Source organism: Ischnura elegans, chromosome 8 (assembly GCF_921293095.1).
Source record: "Ischnura elegans chromosome 8, ioIscEleg1.1, whole genome shotgun sequence".
Lineage (NCBI taxonomy): Eukaryota > Metazoa > Arthropoda > Insecta > Odonata > Coenagrionidae > Ischnura > Ischnura elegans.
The window spans coordinates 112,793,139-112,813,456 of record NC_060253.1 but is presented as its reverse complement, the minus strand read 5'-3'; the positions used below and the strand labels follow the sequence as shown (position 1 = coordinate 112,813,456).

The window sequence follows — 20,318 nt, the reverse complement described above, 5'->3', positions numbered from 1 at the left end:
GATTTACGTGCTAGTGGTACAGAATTGAACAGGTTGTTCTTCTTCTGTCATGATTATTGTTGTTAAAGCCTACAATGTCAATTTTAACCCTTCAATGCCATCTTATGTACTGGGTACTAGGTACCAAGCCCTTAAACCTTAATTTGTTGCCACCATGCGGCCGCGAACCATTCCAGCATGCTTTGTTCCAAAGTGCTCTTTATGTACAAAATATTATAAGAATGTGACACAATTGTGTCTGTGAATTATCAAGGAATGAAGGGAATGAGCAGAGCTTCCAGGGCTCCAATAGCAGTAGATAGAAATATTTAAGAAAGAAGATATGATGCAGTCAGTTCACGGATGTAGATCAATGTGGAGAAATAGTTAATTAGTGTGGTTAGTGTACAAAGGATAGGAGGTGTCGAGTTTTTTTAAGATTGAAGGAGAAAAGTGGTGAAATAACTAGTTTATCATGAATACACGTGACGTTCATTTTAACACGTTGCGGACCGGGTATTTAATTCCAATCTCATCGGGTAGGACCGGGCATTTAAAGGAACTTTAACCTAAATGACACTGATTCACGAAAACACTCATAAAATCGTTACTTTTTAACGTATTTTAATAAAATTTGAAGCGTTTTACTTACCAGAGGTGTTAGTACTTAGTTTTTGTATGGTATTTGGTGAAACACGCTCCTTTGTGCAGGGGAACCTTGCAGAATCCACAGATATACCGAGTTTCCTTCCTAAGTTTATTAGCGGAACAAACTCGACACATCTGCGATGGATATTTCTTCTTCCCATGCCCCACTATCTTCTCTAGAGTGTGTTTCATCATTCCCCCTGCTAGCCTTGCTGGGTTATCCTGCGTAGGCGCTTGCTGAGTCGGCCTTCCTATATCGCCCTCTGTGTCATCATCGCTGGAAGACGCACTTCTTCCCTCCTCACATTTAGCCCAGCCCTTGGCTACTTCCAAAACAAATTTTTTGAAGGTCAAACGGGTAGATGTGTTCAATGTTTTGTATACCACAAAAGAATTAAATAGGGCACAGTTGATCAACCACAACACCACTTTTTTTGTCCACTTCATAGTTTTTCTAAGTACTGAAAAGTAAGCCAAGTACATATCAGCTTTATCGACACCTCCCATGTACTTATTGTACTCCAAAATACAAATTGGTTTTTTCTGTATCTGTCCCGTCCATCTGTTTCGCTTTCCTTCGCCCATACTCGAGTTGTGGATTGTGGAAATCATCCTCACCTCCCTCTTGTCCTTCCACGCAAGCAGCAGAACTTCCCCCCGTCTACAGAATGTGTAGTCACCTTTCTTCATACTTTTTATTTCATGCCTAAATTCAGTGGGAAGCCCCCTGTTGGCACGAATGGTTCCACAAACTCGAGTTTTTTTCGCTAGAAGATTTTCAGCTATTTGTACGCTATTGTAATAATTATCTTGGAACACATGATGCCAACGGTGTAAATACGGATCTAAAAGGGTCGAAATCGTTTCCTCTAATTTTTTTCCTTCAGCTGTGTATATTTCTATGTTGCAAATATAACCACTTTCACTCTCACACACCATTCGCACCAATAATCCGTACTTCACCAATTTCCCTGGATTGTATGTTCTAAATCTCAATCTTCCCCTCCAAGGTATTACTCCTTCGTCTAGAGAGAGATCACGTTTAGGCATATACACAGTTTTAAATTTTTCTAAGAAATATGATAGTATTGGTCTAATTTTATGTAGCCTATCGGAAGACTCAGAATTTGATTGATTATCACTGAAATGCCAAGAATTCCAAATTTGTTCAAATCTGTTCCTGCTGAGCAAATTACTAAAAATCGGTGTATTGATAAATTCATCAGTGCTCCAATATTCCTTGATTGAATCTTTCCTGACTTTTCCCATCAAAATTATAATAGCTAAAAAAACTTTCATCTCTCCCACCGTTACATTTTTCCACTTCCCAGTTTTCTGCGAGGACTTGTATCTGCCTTCGTTCTGCATTCGATACAAATTGGTCTCATTACACATCATTTCGAGAAGATCATCCCCAAAAAACATTTTTGCCACTTCTAAAACACATTCACAATTATCAGGAGCATTGATGATTCCTGCCACTCCCTGAAAATCTTCCAAACTTCTTGGAAGGTCAATTTTACTCCATGTCACCGAGGTGTCTTTCACTAAGCTACCATCGCCATCACTTGCATCCGAGTCACTATCATCAGTGTAAACTAACTGTGCAGCTTTTCTTTTATGTTGTCTTCCACCAATATCAAAACCAATTTCACTATCTGAGCTCTCACACTCGTCTACACAATCATCTGGCACGTCTGATAATGCATCCACACAAAGTTCTTCATATATATCCTTCTCCGTCATTCCGCAAGCACCACCACTAGTTGACGCCATTACTATGAATAAGTTCGTATTGTTTTTGGAGAAATTTTTCGGTTGACAAGATACGCAGGAATTATTGCTGGAAATTAATGAAATTTACGAAGGCTACGTATACGTGCACTTTCATAGGGTAAACGTACACCAACTTTCATCCAAGGAAATGATTCCTCACTGAACTACGTGACTTCAGATCTCTAACGAAGAGAGTAAAGAACACAAGAACGTCCAAAAGAAGACTAATATGCATTCTTAGCAAAGGGAAACATTAGAGACTAACAAAGATAAGCGTTGCGGCCATCTGGTCCTTTTCTATCAAGGACCGAAAGATAGGGTCCCGCTGGAATGACCCTCATAGTCCTTGGCCCTCAAGACTCGTTGATGTGTTTACGTTGAGCGCTGGAGATAGGATGTCTTGTGAGAATCCAGAGCATGGCGCGTGTGAAAGACAGCCGAATGCACCCAGAGGTGAAATATACATTATTCACTTTGCACCATTCATTATAATGTATGGCACAAAGTAGGCGATGAGAAAATTACCGACAATAGATTTTGTTGGAGCCAAAAGAAATGGACCGAAGAAATCCAACCAAAATTATTCCTTATCATCTAAAATATAATAATTCGTAATTTCAGAACATTGTAGAATTTAAAGAGTTGCTGTTATAGAAAATTGAATGTTTGATTGAGTTTTATTCACACGTTACGGCTTAGTGACATTCTGATCCCATGCATTAGTTAACTCTAAAAGTGGATTACGTTCATCGAAAAAATATTAATAAATTTATAATTTGAATGGTAAAAACTAATCTTAATCAATGAAAGCACATTCTGAAATACACCAGAAGCAAATGCGAACATAAGTAACAAATATTAAAAGAAGCAGAGTAAGTTTTATTATCACAAGCGAAAACACGGAAATCTCCGTGGCCGGTCCTCAGCGTTCGGCACGCAAAACACGGAGATCTCCGTGAGCGGTCCGCAACATGTTAAGAATTGGCCAACAAGGAAAGGCATGAAATCAAGGCTAAATCGAGGCATTGAACTGGTTGGAAAAGGAAGTGAAGAAATACTTGGTTCAAAGTTACCTACAGTGAGAGTAGTACTGTGTGTTTTTTTTTCTATCACCTAATGGGTTTGAAATGTATGAGACTTAGGGCGAGAAAAACCGTAAGAAACGCGTTTCATCCATGGTACAAAGCGAGAATTCCTGATTTTACGGAAAATAAGGCGATTGAAAAATTAGAAAAATTACGCAAAGAATGGATGAACGAGCGATGACATAAAGAGAGAGCGGGAACTACCGTGGAGACGAAGAGAAGAGAATATTTCGTAACAAAACTTGATGATTTGTTTGACATTGCAAGGATAGGTACCATTGAATTTTTGACGCGCGAGGAGGAAAGTTAATCTTACGGATAAAGGTGCTTGGATGAAGAAGTAAAATTCTTACGCAATCAAAGAGGAGCACGAAATGCAGTTATTGGTGCAACAGATTTTAATATATGTATTCAAGAAGAAAGAAAAAGATGTGGTTCTCCTTGTGATGCATCTGCTCCCAACAGTGACCCGCAGTTCCTAAAAAGACTTGTTAATTACAAAAGTGTTAACCTGGACATAGCGAAGGCAGTACAAAAGAGGTTTTCAGACCACTTGTGGTACCTGAGTGAGGAGTTGGTAGGCCTGTCATTCTTTGACAGATTCTTTTCTAGGTGTGAAAAGGAAAACGTGATACGCCGTATGAGGGAAAATATGATCCACCGAAGAAGACATTCTGTAAACATAAAGACATGACTAAGATATCTGTATCAAATTTTGTCACTACTAACTCGAGAAAACTATTTAATTCAATGTAAATATGCACTGCATTCTTTGATGTGCCCATGCGAGAATGGGATGAACATCCCAGAACGATTTACAAATTATTCGTGGTCCTCTAGTGGTAAATTATTGTGCAGAGGGCGTAACTAATTCAAGATTTTAAATCAGTCACGTAGAAGAAAGAGAGCTTTCAAAATGAATTACTAAGTGTGATTTCCATGGTAGCACAACCCCTAACGTGCGCAAAGACACTTTAATTGCCAAATATGTAAGTGAAATATTTGAAATACACTAAAAATTTATTTTGTTTTGGTTGATATGTACAGAAATTCATGGACAGAGGGAAAATATATTGATCACTTGGATTAGAAATATTATCATGGCAATTAAATTCTTTCTAACGTAAGCACATTTCTTCAGAGGCTAGATCTTGCAAGTGGGAGCATAGACTTCGCCGAGGGGAGGGGGTGGAGGGGAAGTCTCTAGAAAATCGCCCCTAAAGGACTTTACTTTTACGTTTTACATAAGAATAGTACTTTTTCGGCCCCAAAAAACTGAATTGAGGGTCCTCAGTACTTAGGGCCCTTGGGGCACGGATTGCCATTACTTTAAAGTAACCAAATTTTAACACGTGAATTTAAACCTAATTTGAATCATTTTGAGACGAGGAAAACATAACTTTTCCCAATTCTGAAAAATAAGGGCCGGCCTATTGACCATACATCAGGCACATTGGAGACGACATTCACCCACTAGGGCAATTAAAGGTAATTAGATAACTAATGGGTCACATTCTTGACCAAATGAACCTAGCCGAGCCCTCAGAATACCACTTACAAGCCATGAAAGTTAACTCAATGATTTGAACATCGTACATTTTGTTTGGTGTAGAAGGCAAAGGGAAGTGGTTCTTTACTAGTTATTTGGGCGAACTCCTTTTTTTTAAGCAATAAAGAATTTACAATCATGAATCATTAACAATGAGCAGGACACTAACCACTTTGGCTGATCATCAGGCATTGGTGGGAGGGCTATGACCATCCATATGCTGATTTGTCTTCTGCACCAAACAAAAAATGCAGCATCCTAAGCGCCGAGTCAATTTTTGTAGCCTCTCGTGCCTAATTTTGGAAGGGCCTTAAAAATATTTGGTATAGGACCTCAATTCTGGATACCTTGTCACCCAATGAAAACTGAATTTGGTACATCTCCAAATTTTGTAACCTCAAGAGGATAAATTAACAAAAATTAAGACAACCCTTATTTTAAGATGACCAATAGAAACTCCATGTAAGGAAGGTGTTGTGATTAACAGAAATTAAATAGTTGTTTGGTAAACAAATTTTGTGACATATGCAGAGTGTTTCTATTTTCTCCATGAAACTGAATACATATATGACAATCAATCACGAATATTTACTTCACAAGTCTCATTACAGTTTTCAAAGAAGAAACAACAAAGTGACTCCAGCAAGTGCCAGAGCCAATATGAACCAAGCAAATCATGTCTTTAAAATTGAGGCTTGCCATGTTTATGTCAATTTTTATGTTTCTCAGGCTGTACACCAATTGATGCAACATTAAAGTCACACACATGGGAGTGTGGAGGTCGAGAGGAGTCCATCACTGCAATGGAAAGCAAGAAATCTTACCTCCTTGATTTTGAGTTTCATAGATTCCAGATTTGAGGTCACATTTTGTATGCATAACAAATTATGTGAAATGATTCCATACAAAAAAGGCTCAGCCCTATTAACAGATTCTACACTATCCACGAGGTATCCCATGAGAGCACGCTGCCAGGAGAGAGGAAGTGTATGTATCAAGCCAACAACTCCACTTACGAATAGAGCAACTATGCTCATCCGAGCCATCGACGCAGTCGTATTTCTGATCGCAGCGCAGTTCGCCCCGGATGCATGATCCATTCCTACAGCGGAACTGCCCTTGCCCACACACAGTCGTTGCTGATGTGGCCGTGTCGTGGGTTGGCAATGGAACACGGCGGCACCGAGGCCCCCGGGAAACCATGCAAGCATGCAGAGTCAATCAAAAATCCAGAAGAGGTCCTCACAAAACCGTAAGCACAAAGGACCACGTGGTGGGGATGGGGAGAAAGTCAGCATTCACGCAATTGGATGACAAGTTAGCCCATCATCATACCACCCAATACCATACAACACTAGCGGAAAATCACATGCTTCCCTCAGATTAGGCAACTGTTTCTGTAACTTTTGATTCTTGAGTAATCAAGATTTTCCTTCACTTTACTCGATCAAGGTGGCAAGTGATGCACAATTGTTTAATTTCCTGACTAATTACTAGGACAGAATTTAAAAGTCGCTGAAATGAATTGCATGTATGCTGACCAAAACTTCCTTAAAAATTAATTCTTGTCCAAGAACACTCAACAATATAAAAAGCATCAATGAGCTAATACAAATCAGTTGTTAATATTTTACATGCAAAAAGTTACAAAGTAAGAAGTTGATAATTTCATGCAATATGCCATTCTTAAGTGACATGCTTCATTGTTTACTATTCTGGTAGAAAATTAGTCATTATTAAAAATTTGAGACAAAATGGAAATATATACACATACATTTTACATAGAGTGTGAGAGACAGAGTTAGAAAGAGCAATGCAACATTGTTGTTGAGTTAAAATAATGCTGCTTCAAAAAATCTAGTTGATGAGTGCATCTGATATGTAATATTTCACTGCTTTTTTTTAAATAAATCCATCATTTCAAATTTTCTCTCTTAGGGTTAGCCACAGCAGATTAAAAATGATTAAACAGTTATTCTATCGCAATACAGTAATGCCAAAAATATGATGCATAATGACAAGTAACTAATTGTATGAGGCCACATCAAGCCAATTTGGCAGTTAAATACCTACGATGAACATAGGATAGTTCCATTGTGATATTTTCTTAGGCTCAATCGCACATTTTATCATGATATACTGAAAAACTTTCATGCTCAAAGTGGTATTAATGTATCAGATGGAATATACAGGGAATTACTCTCATTAAAACTTATTTTATCATGATAAAAAAGACAAACTTAGGGCCATATTTTTCTATTAGAGATATTGACCTTAATGTCTGATAAATATAAACTATCAATGCACAGTGAGAACCCATTGCTGAAAACTTAATGGCGTACCTTGATTCATGTGGTAAGACTGTGCTTGCACTTACAAAGAGGCATTAAAATATTCACTGAAATACAGAAGTTGTCTTCTCAAAGCTTCCAACACTGCTTTGACCATAACGAACAATGAAATGGCTCCAAATATCATAAGTGAGGAATTTTTTGAAATTAAACTGTAGATTTGAATTAGGCATGTAGGTTACCATTACCCTTATTCATAATTATGCTTCAGGGGTCAAATGGTTATTACGGTTCAGTCCTTCTGTTCTAACGCGAGACAATAAATTGAGTCAATGATGCAGCCACCTTCCTTAGGCTATCTGAAGTATTTTCAAGGGTGGGTCACCCCTACGTGGAGTCTTAACTTGGGGCCTGAAAACGAGTGCCATGATGCATCTGGTTACAGCAGTCATGGTGAATATGCACTTCAGCTGAAAAGCCAAGTGCTAGAGGATTTAGACCGTTAGCACATATAAGCTCACCCACAAGTGTCCAACTTCAACAAATGATGAATCTGACAAATGGCGCCACATGGCAAGTAACTGCTGGGACAGTAGTTCACTTACTCATCGCCTAAGTGGCGCTGGGTTCACTAACTTCCTAGCCTCCTTGCCACTCCCTTGTGACACAATATGGGAGTTCCGACTCCTAGCACAGGCTCTCTACTTGAGGGGATGGCTACGCCTCTCCTTTCTTTTTGCATTGTTGATAAGTGTGCAATAGGTCTCTGAACACCTATTTAGGTAAAGACGTTTCTGAAAAGTAGGTGTAATTATTAAGCTAAAAGTTATGACAATATGGCTGTAAAGTCATCTATTTTTTTATTATGAGCATTTAAAATACGTGTTACAAGCCATCAAGGAAAAACGTAATTCGCACCGCCGCCATCTTGAATGACGTCAGCTCATGCAATAGTGTTGTTCTTAACCACCTTGACCGTGCACATTATTGAAGTTTACAGCGGAGATATTGTGGTTATTACGCCGTATTTAAATAAATATTTTCATACGGTCACCCAAGACGTAGAACGATGATTGGTTCGGATGAGAAAGTGCCGACGAATGTGAATGAATGAAAAAAATTAATTCTAATATTAGCGCATTGTTTATCAGATTTGACACAATCCTATGCCTACTCATCTTCACCAGTGGAAAGTTTTTTCACTAGCTGGCTTTATCCACTTCAAGGGGATCTCTGTCCGACACTTTTTGAAAAAATTGTATTCCTCAAGGAGACTAATGCAACCATATAGAGCAACATTTGAGAAGTTTTACTTTAAAAAATAAAATATATATTTTTAAAACATACCTTTCTCGTGTACTATTTGTAACTATCCTTATGAGCAAAAACAGGTTAAATATTTTTTAAGATCTCTTAGTTTCCATAAGGTGAGGTGGGGTAAGTGCGACTCCCCTCCAGGAAAATCGTATTTCCGTTCTCGAAGCAGGTGGCGGTCGTGCAACATATTCCACGCATTGTTATGAAACCAGAGCCAACGACTTTGTAATACTTATCCACCGCGACTCCGTAACATTCAAAGTGGAGATTGGATTCTGGTTAGATTCAGCAGCAAAAAGTCAGTTGCTCACTATGTAGGGAAAATTCTGGAGATTAATGAATAAGGTGATGCCGTGGTTTGCTTTTGGAGGACATTTTTTGGAACTGAAATAAGTTTCACCTGTCCGTGGAATGATGATTCCAGCGAAATACCTAGGGAAGGTGTTGTAAAAATATTAACGAAGACCTCTGTCGGCCGTCGACCGGCCGGCTTACAAATGTTTTTTTTATTTCAAAAAGTAGGTATTTCAAATACTGTTTTAGATTTCAAACTCCCAAGTATTGTGCATTTCAATTTTGCCCAGCCCTACTTACACAATACTTGAACTGCTCTCAGAACTAGCTATGTAATCATTGCAAGAAAGGCTGTTAACATCCACCTCACCGTCCTCAAAAACTCGTGCCTCCACATAATAGGTTGTGCTCGGGGCACACATGAGCTCGAACGATACATTCGTTTTCATTGTGCATAATTTGCACGCAACCAATGGCAATCTGAACATATGTTTAGATTGTGCGAATGGCGTCGTCAGCGTAATCTTCTCGTCCGACCTAAATGGAATTTCATTGTTAAATTTCATAAACACATTTAATATGTATTTTACAAGAGCCGGTGATATTATATTTCCATAGCTACGCATATTCACTCCCCAGCTTTCAGCATGCATGTAGCAATTTCTGTTGCTTATGTAAGTAAACATTGCTGCCGTTGTAATTTTCGGCTAGTTTCCGGTGTCAGCCTTGGTGAAACCGGGTTCCGAGGCGTTTGTTTTTTTACGATAAAACCTCCAAAAGATATATAAGAAATAAAACCTCACGTTAAAGTCGTTAAATAAACCGAGAACTGCGCAATGACAATGCGCAACGCCACTGGATTTCCCACACGATTGCATGAGCTGACGTCACTTTCCGGCTGGCCAATGGAATTACGTTTTGAAGTGGGTGTGTTTTTGGAACTGTTTCGGTCATTTCTTTTCTAAATTCTTAAGAAAATATGTGAAATGAGTGCGTTAAAGTGGCCTTTATGACAATTATACTATATTTTACGATTTTTAGTTAGTATTTGAAGGGATATTAAAATTTTGTCCAGAGACCTATTGAGTCAAAAATTAATAGAACAAACTGGAAGGTGCAGTTTCAATATGATACTTCACAAAAAATAACAAATTTTATGTAGCCATTTCATGTTCATGCATTTTAATTGCAGTTTGGAAATGCATACGTAGAATGTCTATTTTCTACTCTCACAAGGAAGAAATTCAAACAAAAAATTAACATCTGTAGGATTTGAGCTGGCATGATGGTGCCCTGATTTGCAGTAGTTTTGCATTTGCAGCACATTGTGTAGTAATGGGTACCCACTGCATTTCTTTAAGCATGAACTTTATAAAGTAAATTTGAATTACAGAGCTGTACCCACAAAGGGTTATTCAAGGAATACTCGATTAACAAATAAGACCTTTTCTCTGAAAGCTGTTTTAAACAATAGCTAGCTAATAACACCTTTATTGAAAAATCCCGAAACATCTGTTAACAGTCAGTTTAAAATTACAAAATTAGAATAAAACTCTGTTACTAGCGCACACAGGTAGAGAAATATTGAAAAAATAGGTAATTTAGTTCATTAGCAGCTTCTGAACATCACTTATTAACCCCCACTGATAAAAAGTCAACAAGTACATACTTGAAAAAATAATCCAATTCCAGAGGGGATCAGGAAGGTAGCATAGCTCCAGTTGGTATCTAATCCCTTATTAGTAGTAACTTTGATATTAATATACCAGTTAGGCCAATAACACACCCTCACTCAAACTTCATGAATGGCAAAAAATGTAAAAGATAAAAAAATTAAAGAACTTGATTTCACGGTGCATTTGGATGCCAATGTGCCATCCTCATGCAGTGATGGGTTGGTCAAGAGCAACCAACGTGCCCGATAGAGATCTTTTGAGCGACCAACCGATTAAATCACTCCGACTTACCATACAGTCTTTACAGCTTTTTGCAACTGAAGTCATTTGTCAATCAGTTTTGACTGGTGTTGGTTGTCTTTTGTGATTGATGTTGCTTTTCTGTCATTTACAAGTACATAAAGTCACTTGTGATCCAAGTCCGTGATCAGTCTGTCACAATCGAAGATGCTGTGGTTGGTCATTCACGATTGAAGTCAGTGCCGGTCACCAGTGATCACAACAAGGTTTCCAGTCATTTGAAATCAAAAATTGTTGCTCGTAAATGAAATTATCTATCAAATGCAACACCTCTGACAGTCATGGTTTTCTATTTACAGGATTTAGGGACAAATGATGGAGTTCTATTTAGAATGAATACAGCAAATATGGTTGACAAAGGAGATTATCAATGATCAATCCTTTGCCATTGAGTCACTCAAATGAATGGTGAAAAAAATCAATGAAATGACTGACTTGAACCATTACTTCATCCAAGCATTGGCATAGAAAAACATCATGAAATAAAGTTTTCAAAGTTAATTCTATGACAGTGTCTCTCATTCATGATGGACCAATGCCACTTTATCATAGACAAAGCAACTACCCTCACTCATACTCCATGAAATAAATACTTAACCGGATTCTATTATTGTTCCTTGAAAACCCATATGTAGCTACAACAATGCTTGACATGCAAGAAACTGTACCACATCTTTGTCCACTGCTGGTGAATGATGCTGGTGGGCAACAACAAAGGTGCCATGGAGGTACACAGAACCCACAGTTACAAAACAACACACCACCAAAGCAGAAGACTATGGATCAACAGAAATAAACAGGTCAATTAATGCAGTGAAATAAACATATCATTAGAAAATGTGCATTAGAATTGCATGCCAAAAAAGAAGTATGAAGAGTTATTGCAAAAAATGACAGGGACACAGGCTCCTGAAACATGCTAAGTATTAAATCAATCACCGTAATGCATTTTGGATGCTTGTTACAGACCTGAGTGCTGGTGATTACACATCCTTCCAGCTGCCAGAGTTGTTATCCAATAATATTTACATATTTACAGTCCTAATTATGTTCTGCTAAGTGTACTGTTACTATTAAGAATTATTATGCTATAAACAGGCATCACTGGATGCAACAACAAAAAATAATTTGCTGTACCTCCAAGTGACATGCTTCATGCAGACAAATGATTGGCTTTTACTTATGCATACCATATTTACAAACAAAGGCATGCTTGAAAAAGTTTGTCTCATATTTTTTAGGTGATTACAGTTCCTTTACATTTACTTAACTACACACATTTGTCAAAAAAACTACTCAAAATTTAATCACCAGCATTAAAAGGATCGACTTTTTGGAATTTGAATGTTTTAAGTTTCACAATGATGTTATTTACAGCTACTCAGGTAATATCGAGACAATGTAAGTACCAAGGTATCAAAGGAGTAAATCTATGAGCAACAAAAACGAAGATACACTTAAGACAACATCACTGAAAGAAAGCAAATTATTAGAAAAGAAAAAAAATTCAACAGTCAAACAGAATACTGACAAGGACCTATGCTCAAGTAATATAGACCTCAACACTAAACAGCAACTAAAAACTGGTCTCACGGTATGCCATTCCACTTATACTGTACATAAACAAGAAATTGAATAATGGACAATACAATCCTAAAATTTTCCCTTCACAATTAAAACTTTGAATTACACAAATGAGACATGAATGCTGGTTATTCCTTACTGCTCTTAAATGAGCTAACCCTAATATGTATAGTAACTTCATTTACTTCAAGTAAACTCAATCATAAATGTTCAAGTAAATTTGATACAGCAGAGAGTCAATTATCTGTAGTATAGTCTCCAAGATGTACAGGCCAGAACTCAACTTCACTCACTTTTATTTAGACAGACTCAGTGAAGGCCCATAAAATGCAGCTCAAATGATATACTTACAGCAGTGTTTAATACTTAAACTTCTATACCTTGTTACACGTCTTATTTTACGGGCCACTTCTCTTTCATTTCAAATATCAATGCATTATTGTAACCTAGGGAAAAAACAGCAAATGGAAAATAACAAACATTCCAATCAACACGTTTTTTTGAAGGACATGCAAATATATGTCTTGGATAAAATGGTAACAAACACTTCATGACCCATCAGCAGTGATTGTTTGATAACAATGATAATTAATGCAGAGAAACTCGTAGTATTAACCAAATGTCAGCAGCCTAGATGACTTTATAAAAGAAAATATTCAAAGAATCCCAATGAGGACACAGACAAAAATAGTTGAGTAATTTGAAACAGATAGCGATTGTAATTTGGGTGTTTTGGCTGGTACACCTCAGAAGCCATAAGTAAGACTTCTGCAGTAATGGAGGGGGAAGCCAAAATTCGAAATCAAAGAATGATGTGGCCAAGATCACTTCACTAGCTCTTTTTGAATTGGGCTTCAGCAATTTCCATGCTAACTTTGCATCTTTTATGCTAATAACATTGACATACTTCATACATACATAATTTATACAGTCGGGGTGGGAGGGTAAGACGACAGGGAGATTAAAGAAGGATGAAAGGGAGATGGACCGGCAAAGGAAATAATACATACACCTCTAATCAAATGAAATGCTATTCAGTCCAAAGATAATGATAATCAACACTCCACTGAATACACTAACCCCTGCAAGTAGATGTGAATGTTCGTATGCAAATATACCTACAAAGTCAAAAATTTGACTGGAGATTGACCAATTAAATTAATACATGCTATGTGGTCATATATGTACACTATAATCAACCATGCATCTACCTAAATGTGATTTCTAAATTGCGTTAAACAAAAATTATACCTACAGTTCACTTCTAATTAACTGTTTACCAAATTCATATTACATATCATGATAATTTATGCATGTACTTCAATTAATTTCACAAGTTCCCAGTACTCTTGTAATGCTTGATTGATAAAAAAATATGCAATTTATGAGTGCAAAACACCAGAAAACCAATTAATCTCACATGCACATTGTAAATATTCCCACATCAAACACACAAGATGGTACTTTTGCCCAAATATAATCATAAGTGCTCATGTGTAACGTCACTATTTTAAGCACTTGATTTATCCAATAAATGCATTCCAATGAATTCCAAGAAGTGAATAGAAAATCCATCATGGAGCTTGCAAAAAGAGTTTAACAATATGTATTAGCATTAACCTAAGCCCTCCAAATGCATGCAAAACGATAAGTGAACAGACCTTAATAGCACTATTACTATAAATTCAGGGGTTAGATCAATAAAAAAAACAGTAAAATTGAGGAAAAAATTTCTTATTCACTCAAAACCTGCAAAGACAACTTTTTTCCAAATAAATTTTAAGATATTCAATGCAGTTCAAGTGTACTGCTAGAGCTGCATGCCTCACAAAAATATCTCCCAACTCTGATGGGCTCTTCACGGTAACCTATCACTGCTTCCCTTCATTTATTAAAGACCAATCGCAAGGTGAGATGTCTTCATCAAACAAAGTAAAGCTTGTATCACTGAGGGCAAGATCAGCAGCCGGCTAATTTCATTTCACCAAACGGAAGAAAGGTACAGCCCTTCACTGATAGCACTCTCAATTTAATTATTTGTACTAATTTCAGATGCACAAATTAAAAATGATCAGCTCAATTCATAAAAAAGCTACCATGGATTTAATATTTTCCTGGCAAACTGCTACAATAGATACTTCTCAGGCTTTGGCCTCTCTTGCCCTCCATTTCTGGCTATATTTCAACAGATTACTTTCACATCGCCCACGGGGCTAATTGATGCCAATGGCCCAGTTGTGATAGGCTCACATTGTGCCATGGGTGGGTGAGGCCAGTTGTCATTGGAGGAGAGGGAACTGACTTCTCGCATCATTTACAGCAAACTCCCGACTATCCAAATGGGCAAAATGATGATGATGGGGGGAGAGGCAGCACGAATAATCAGAAAACACGCACAACCCAAACTTTCACTTTGATGTCTTGCAATTTTCATAATTTACGTTAATCAAACTATCTATTATTACTTGCACACACTATTTATTAATTTAGATTGCTTTCTCGATCTTTTTCGTGGTGATAACCTTATGCTAATACATTACGAAAATGATAAACCACGATAATCACTACGCAGCATGGTGCCTGACAGTATAGTTTCCGACGTCGCGCCGTGGTTTTCAATCACCTTTGTGATTGTACTCGTATTCCTCCTGCTACATGTAATACCTGCTTCCCGAAAGCCACGCCTCTGTGACTGCGGAATAATGGATTCAGAAATGTGGTTTGCACGAATCCATTTTGAAACAACTCCGCGACACTGTCAGGCACAGGCACGACGCCGCATCTCGCACAAGTAGCTCAGGACGCAGCTGCGGCAGGACGCGGATGTATGATCACTGAGCGCACACCGCAGTGCTTGGAAAACAGGAACATGGAACTCCCATGATGGCAACTGGCACACGACCACCCCATCGCTCAGCAGTGGTTATGGGAAACCAGTGCTTATGACAAACTGGCTGTGCAAGCAAGTGCCTGACTATGACTCGTGCCATCTCCATTTCCATCTCCCCCATTGCCTTCTCTTCTACTCGTCTGCTTCCACTATGTATTTGCTCCCTCTCCAGTTTGACCTTGATTAGTCATGGCGCAAACGTGCCCGAGTGCAATGAAATCTCCTGTTCCCTAGGGCCGAATCCAACCGCATGTGGGTGCACGGCAATAATTGTGTGGTCTCAATATGAAATATACGTTTAAAGATCATTGATAAAATTTTTCTTGTTTTACAATTGGTTAAGCATTGCAAAATCTTCTAAAATTACTCAAGAGTTTTTTCCTGCCACTAATCATCATCTGCAATGCTAGATCAGACGTCCAACTTGAAACATTCCATGTCAGCAAGTAAATAAAATAATTCCATTTTATACAGGAATTCTAGTGGAAATAATGAGCCTGGTGTAGCCATACATTAAAATGCAAAAATCCTTCAGATTTTGCTTCCGATTTCATTTTTTTTTAAATTAAGATCGAGGAAAACATTGAAGTAGTGTGACCATGCACAGATAATCTGCAACACACATAAGCCACACCCGGATAATCGGGAGTCTGCTGAATTTCAATTTGCACTCAGGTCTAGCCCTTGATACCTGTTGAAGTTGTTGCTAGCACCATGAATTTTAATGGCATCTTGGTAAATAGTATGCACTACATGCTATAGACAGTACATTCACTGTATGCACTCTTAAGACAGTCCCGTCACTTGAGCTCTCGTCATTAATCAGTCCAAAGGAAGATGCAAAAGTATCCCATTAACACGTCAGCAGAAATGGATAGGCAAACCTGATTGGAAGTTATGGTCACACAATCATAAAATAAGTGACCAAGACAGCACTGGCCAAGGCTACGCCTCAAATTGACTAAGTATCATCTTCAAGATCAAAATAAGAGCTTGGAAGAAATGACACCTCAAACTGCGGGGTAGCCAGGATTTTTGTTTGGCGGGTCCAAGACCAGGGTGGAAAATTATTGAAAACCAGGGTACCAAGTAGAGGGTTTTAAACCAAGGTTAACACTTTCCATAACTGAAAAGCTTCATTTGCCAAAGAAATCTTTTGTAAACTCATGATTCTTAAATATTTTGTTTTCTTTTATGAAGGAAAGAAATGATGTTTTCATATTTAGGGGGGGTCCAGATCCTCTGGACGTCCCCCTCTTACGCCACTGACTGCAAACGTAGTTTAAATACTTATGGAAACCTTCATTTTTAAAATGTCCACATCAACATACAAAAAAAATCAAGTCATGCCCTATAAAATACGAGGTGTGGGTGAAAAACTGGCTGTAATTCTTCCAAAGAGACAGCGTAAAAACCATACAAACAAAGGAGCACATTCCGAAATTGGGAGATATTTTTGCTTTCCCACTTTGACAGTAGAACCTCAATAAAAGTTCCTTGATCAATTCTTTGCTGATAGCTTGGATTTACCCTTCCCTTATTGCATAATTCGAACATGCCACATCAACACCCATGATATTTACATTGATTTCCATGATAAAAATCCCAATGGACCAAGAATTTGAGCCCAGACGAACAATGGCAATTGCAGCCTGGTACAAATTAATCCGCAATGCAAGTTCCATTTTTATAGAAGTTCATGGAGCTAGGTGCTATGCCATTGTGGTCCAAAGTGGAAAGCCTAAGGCCAAGAAGCCAGTTCCCATTTCTGGGGAAATGTTTCTCAAAGCAACCAATGTGAAGTATCCTTTACTTAAAGTTTGAAGCATTATCATTGAGATAGGATGGGGTAGAGCACTTCTTGGTCACTGCGCAGTGAGCCAACATGAGATCATGTGACTATTGCCGATTTTTATTTCTTGAGAATTATTTACTAGTTTACATCTACGATTTCACTGATTTAGATTTTTGCACATGAAGGCATATGAACGTTCATGTGCAATTGGCCGCAGGAGCTACTTAGGATAACTGAAGGCCTTTTAACAGGTAAAGTTATAAAAATGTAATGTGATATGGCAAGCTTTTTCTAATAAGTACCTAAGTGTTTAACACATACCAAGCTAGATGTTACCTTATTTCCCACTAGATAAAGCCAGAGAATTTTAGCAAGCTATACTGTAAACTATTACATAGAGACTTTCAAAAGGAGGCAGTGCATCATTTCACTCATTACGTTAGAATCTATTTATCATTAGTTTCTGATTTTGATATTTATTTTGGCATCAACAATCAGTATGATTTTTGCAGCCATTGATAATTTTGACACAATGGGGTGCCCTCATAAAATTAAAATCATAATTTTTCTTCATGTAATGATAAGTAATTTAAAGTTATTAAAGTATGCAAAACGTGACTTCATAATTCTCAATATTATTGTTGTCAGAGCTTCAAAGTTCGCAAAAATAACTACATTCTTTCACACTACAAGAATGCCTAGTGACATCAGAATGCGAGTAAGCAGATTTGCTCCATGGCAATAACAAACAGTAACAACGATAACGAGCAACTACGATAGTACTGATTCGCAACATGAAGGGTGGGTCAAAAACAGTTGTGAACACATAGTCGTAAAGATTTTATGGTGTACGTAGGGAGCAATGACTGACTCCGACTTCGTAAAGACTGTGCATTCTGGGAACATTCTGAAGGCAGATTAATTCATGGTCGCTTATTCCTTCTCCGGCAATGAAGATTTGTTGGCGCAGAGTTAAGAAGCTGCGAAATTGAAACGCAACATTAATTAAATCAACTATCTCATCCGCTAATAATCTAGAGCTTCGTTTGTATCTCATTTAACTACTGTCACTCACTCATTGCTTTTAACTTGTACAGGAGGCAATATTGGAATAAGCAAAGTTAACATTTTGGATAAATACAACGGAACATATTTGACACCGATTTACTTAGCATTCTTAATGTCTGGAAGAGAGACGGCGATTCAGTATTGGATAGCTTCAACTTAAAATAAAATTAAATAACATGTCTTTATTACGTCTCATAATAATCACATGATTTAATGCAGGCTAACAACTTGCGCTACTACATAACCAGGAAAAGTGCTCTTAACCAATCGTATCTCCATAGGTAACGACATAATGAAGTATCGTATGAAGGCAGGCAAAATCAAAACTCACTTGTGGAGGTCGAACTGATGGGGCATCCATGCTCATCAGATCCGTCTGGACAATCTCTACGCTTATTGCACCGCAGGCGTGCATCAATACAAGTCCCATCAAAACATTCCCACTGATTCTCTCCACATGCTACAGAGAAGTGAGAATAACTACTTAACTACACCAACCTTACACCAATGAAAAATAGCAATCTTAAGTTTTTAAAGTAAAAAAATATTCATAAAATTTGCAACTTATGGTGCTAGAGAATGAGTAGAGACTTATTATTAGAAGGAATCATAGAACCAAAACAGAATTAGCCTCAGTTCAGCCTAATATAATGTAATTGAAAAAAATTAATAGGTATGGTTTCTGGTTTCTGCATATGAATAAACTTTAAGTGCACAAGTTAGCCTTTTAAATTAATCAAGATGAGGTCAAAATCCAAAAAAATGCAAAAAAAAACAGAAACAGATCAAAGCATGCATAAAATCACCAAATATTTCAACACAAAAAATAAAAATGTTGAATATAAGACAGTTACAAAAGAACAAATATATCAGGCAAATAAATGTTAGCAGCTATGCAATACACCATATTAATGATTCTAAGGTGAAAGCTGTTACAAACATAAGCACACTACCCACTAGGAAAGGTGACACAAATAGTAAAAATACCATTCAACCACACACCATTCAGTGTCCACAATATCTATACCATTATGACCCAAGTTGTAAGGCTAAGTACCTTTTCGGTAGACACCCGCTTTACAACAAGTACGACTTACAATAGATTCGGCATACAATCTTAGCTGATTATAAGGTGCATCATTTTAAATTTCAAATTTTGCTGAACTCATCAATTATGCTATTATTAACCTTATTTATTAACAAAAAATTTTATACTCCAATATTTACATATGCTGATAGGTGCTCATTACTCTAATTCCTCATTCAGAATCAATACCAATGCAACATATGATGGGATTCGCATTGTGGTCAGTCCTCTGGAGCAGATAAATATCATAATTACGGTGGTACATCACGGTAATTAATCACGGTAGTACATTATCCAACATATGATAAATGAACGCAACCACAGTGTGGTGAACATTCAGCAGAGGTTTATGCACCTCAATTGTCCATAAATTGAACAACAGTTTCGATGGCTTTGCAGCTGGCTTTTGCCAGACAATTAAGTTATCAATATGTATGCATGCAACACCTAAAGACACCAGGAGAATTGCTGGCAAAACAGTTGTCAACCACAAAACTAAACGCAGGGTAACAGTCCTGCGGCAATGCACATGAACAAAATGGCGATTTTCGTCTATGTGGTTTATTTTAAGTAAGAGAAACATTGTAAACATTTTCTCACGTGAAAAGTTTGAAAATATTTTTCCATATAGCAAACATAACTTCGATATTCATGAACTATTTTCCACCTCGGACATTGAAATCTACCTTTCGTCCATTTAAAAAAAATCAAAGAATGGGTAAAATTTAATTGGAAAATACTATTTGTAATGAGAAGATGTTGTTCTTCCTATAAAAAATACAATGAAGAGCACCAATAAAATATTTTGCCAGTGACGAGATGAAGACGACGACCATTTTGCCGTTCTCATAGTCTTTCACATGTTCTTCTTCACTCTTTCGACTGTAGAAACTACACCTTTAATGCTTAAACAATTTTTAATGATTTATTGCCATAGCCGAATAAACAATAAGTAAAAAAATATACGACAATACCCTAT

General features: G+C 37.4%; 1 protein-coding gene across 8 annotated transcripts in view; it reads right to left on the bottom strand.

Annotated features, from left to right (window-relative positions):
• LOC124164372 (basement membrane-specific heparan sulfate proteoglycan core protein-like) overlaps positions 1-20,318 on the bottom strand; it is a 1,400,348-nt gene that overhangs the window by 278,467 nt on the left and 1,101,563 nt on the right. For 2 of the 8 annotated variants that reach the window (XM_046541671.1, XM_046541672.1), the window contains one exon: positions 6,054-6,176. The exons of 4 other annotated variants lie outside the window; for them this stretch is intronic. In XM_046541671.1, coding sequence (XP_046397627.1) covers positions 6,054-6,176 — 123 coding nt within the window. Of the gene's footprint in view, positions 1-6,053; positions 6,177-11,583; positions 11,692-18,583; positions 18,713-20,318 lie in introns of all 8 variants that reach the window. 2 more of the 8 variants (XM_046541669.1, XM_046541670.1) reach the window with 2 other exon arrangements.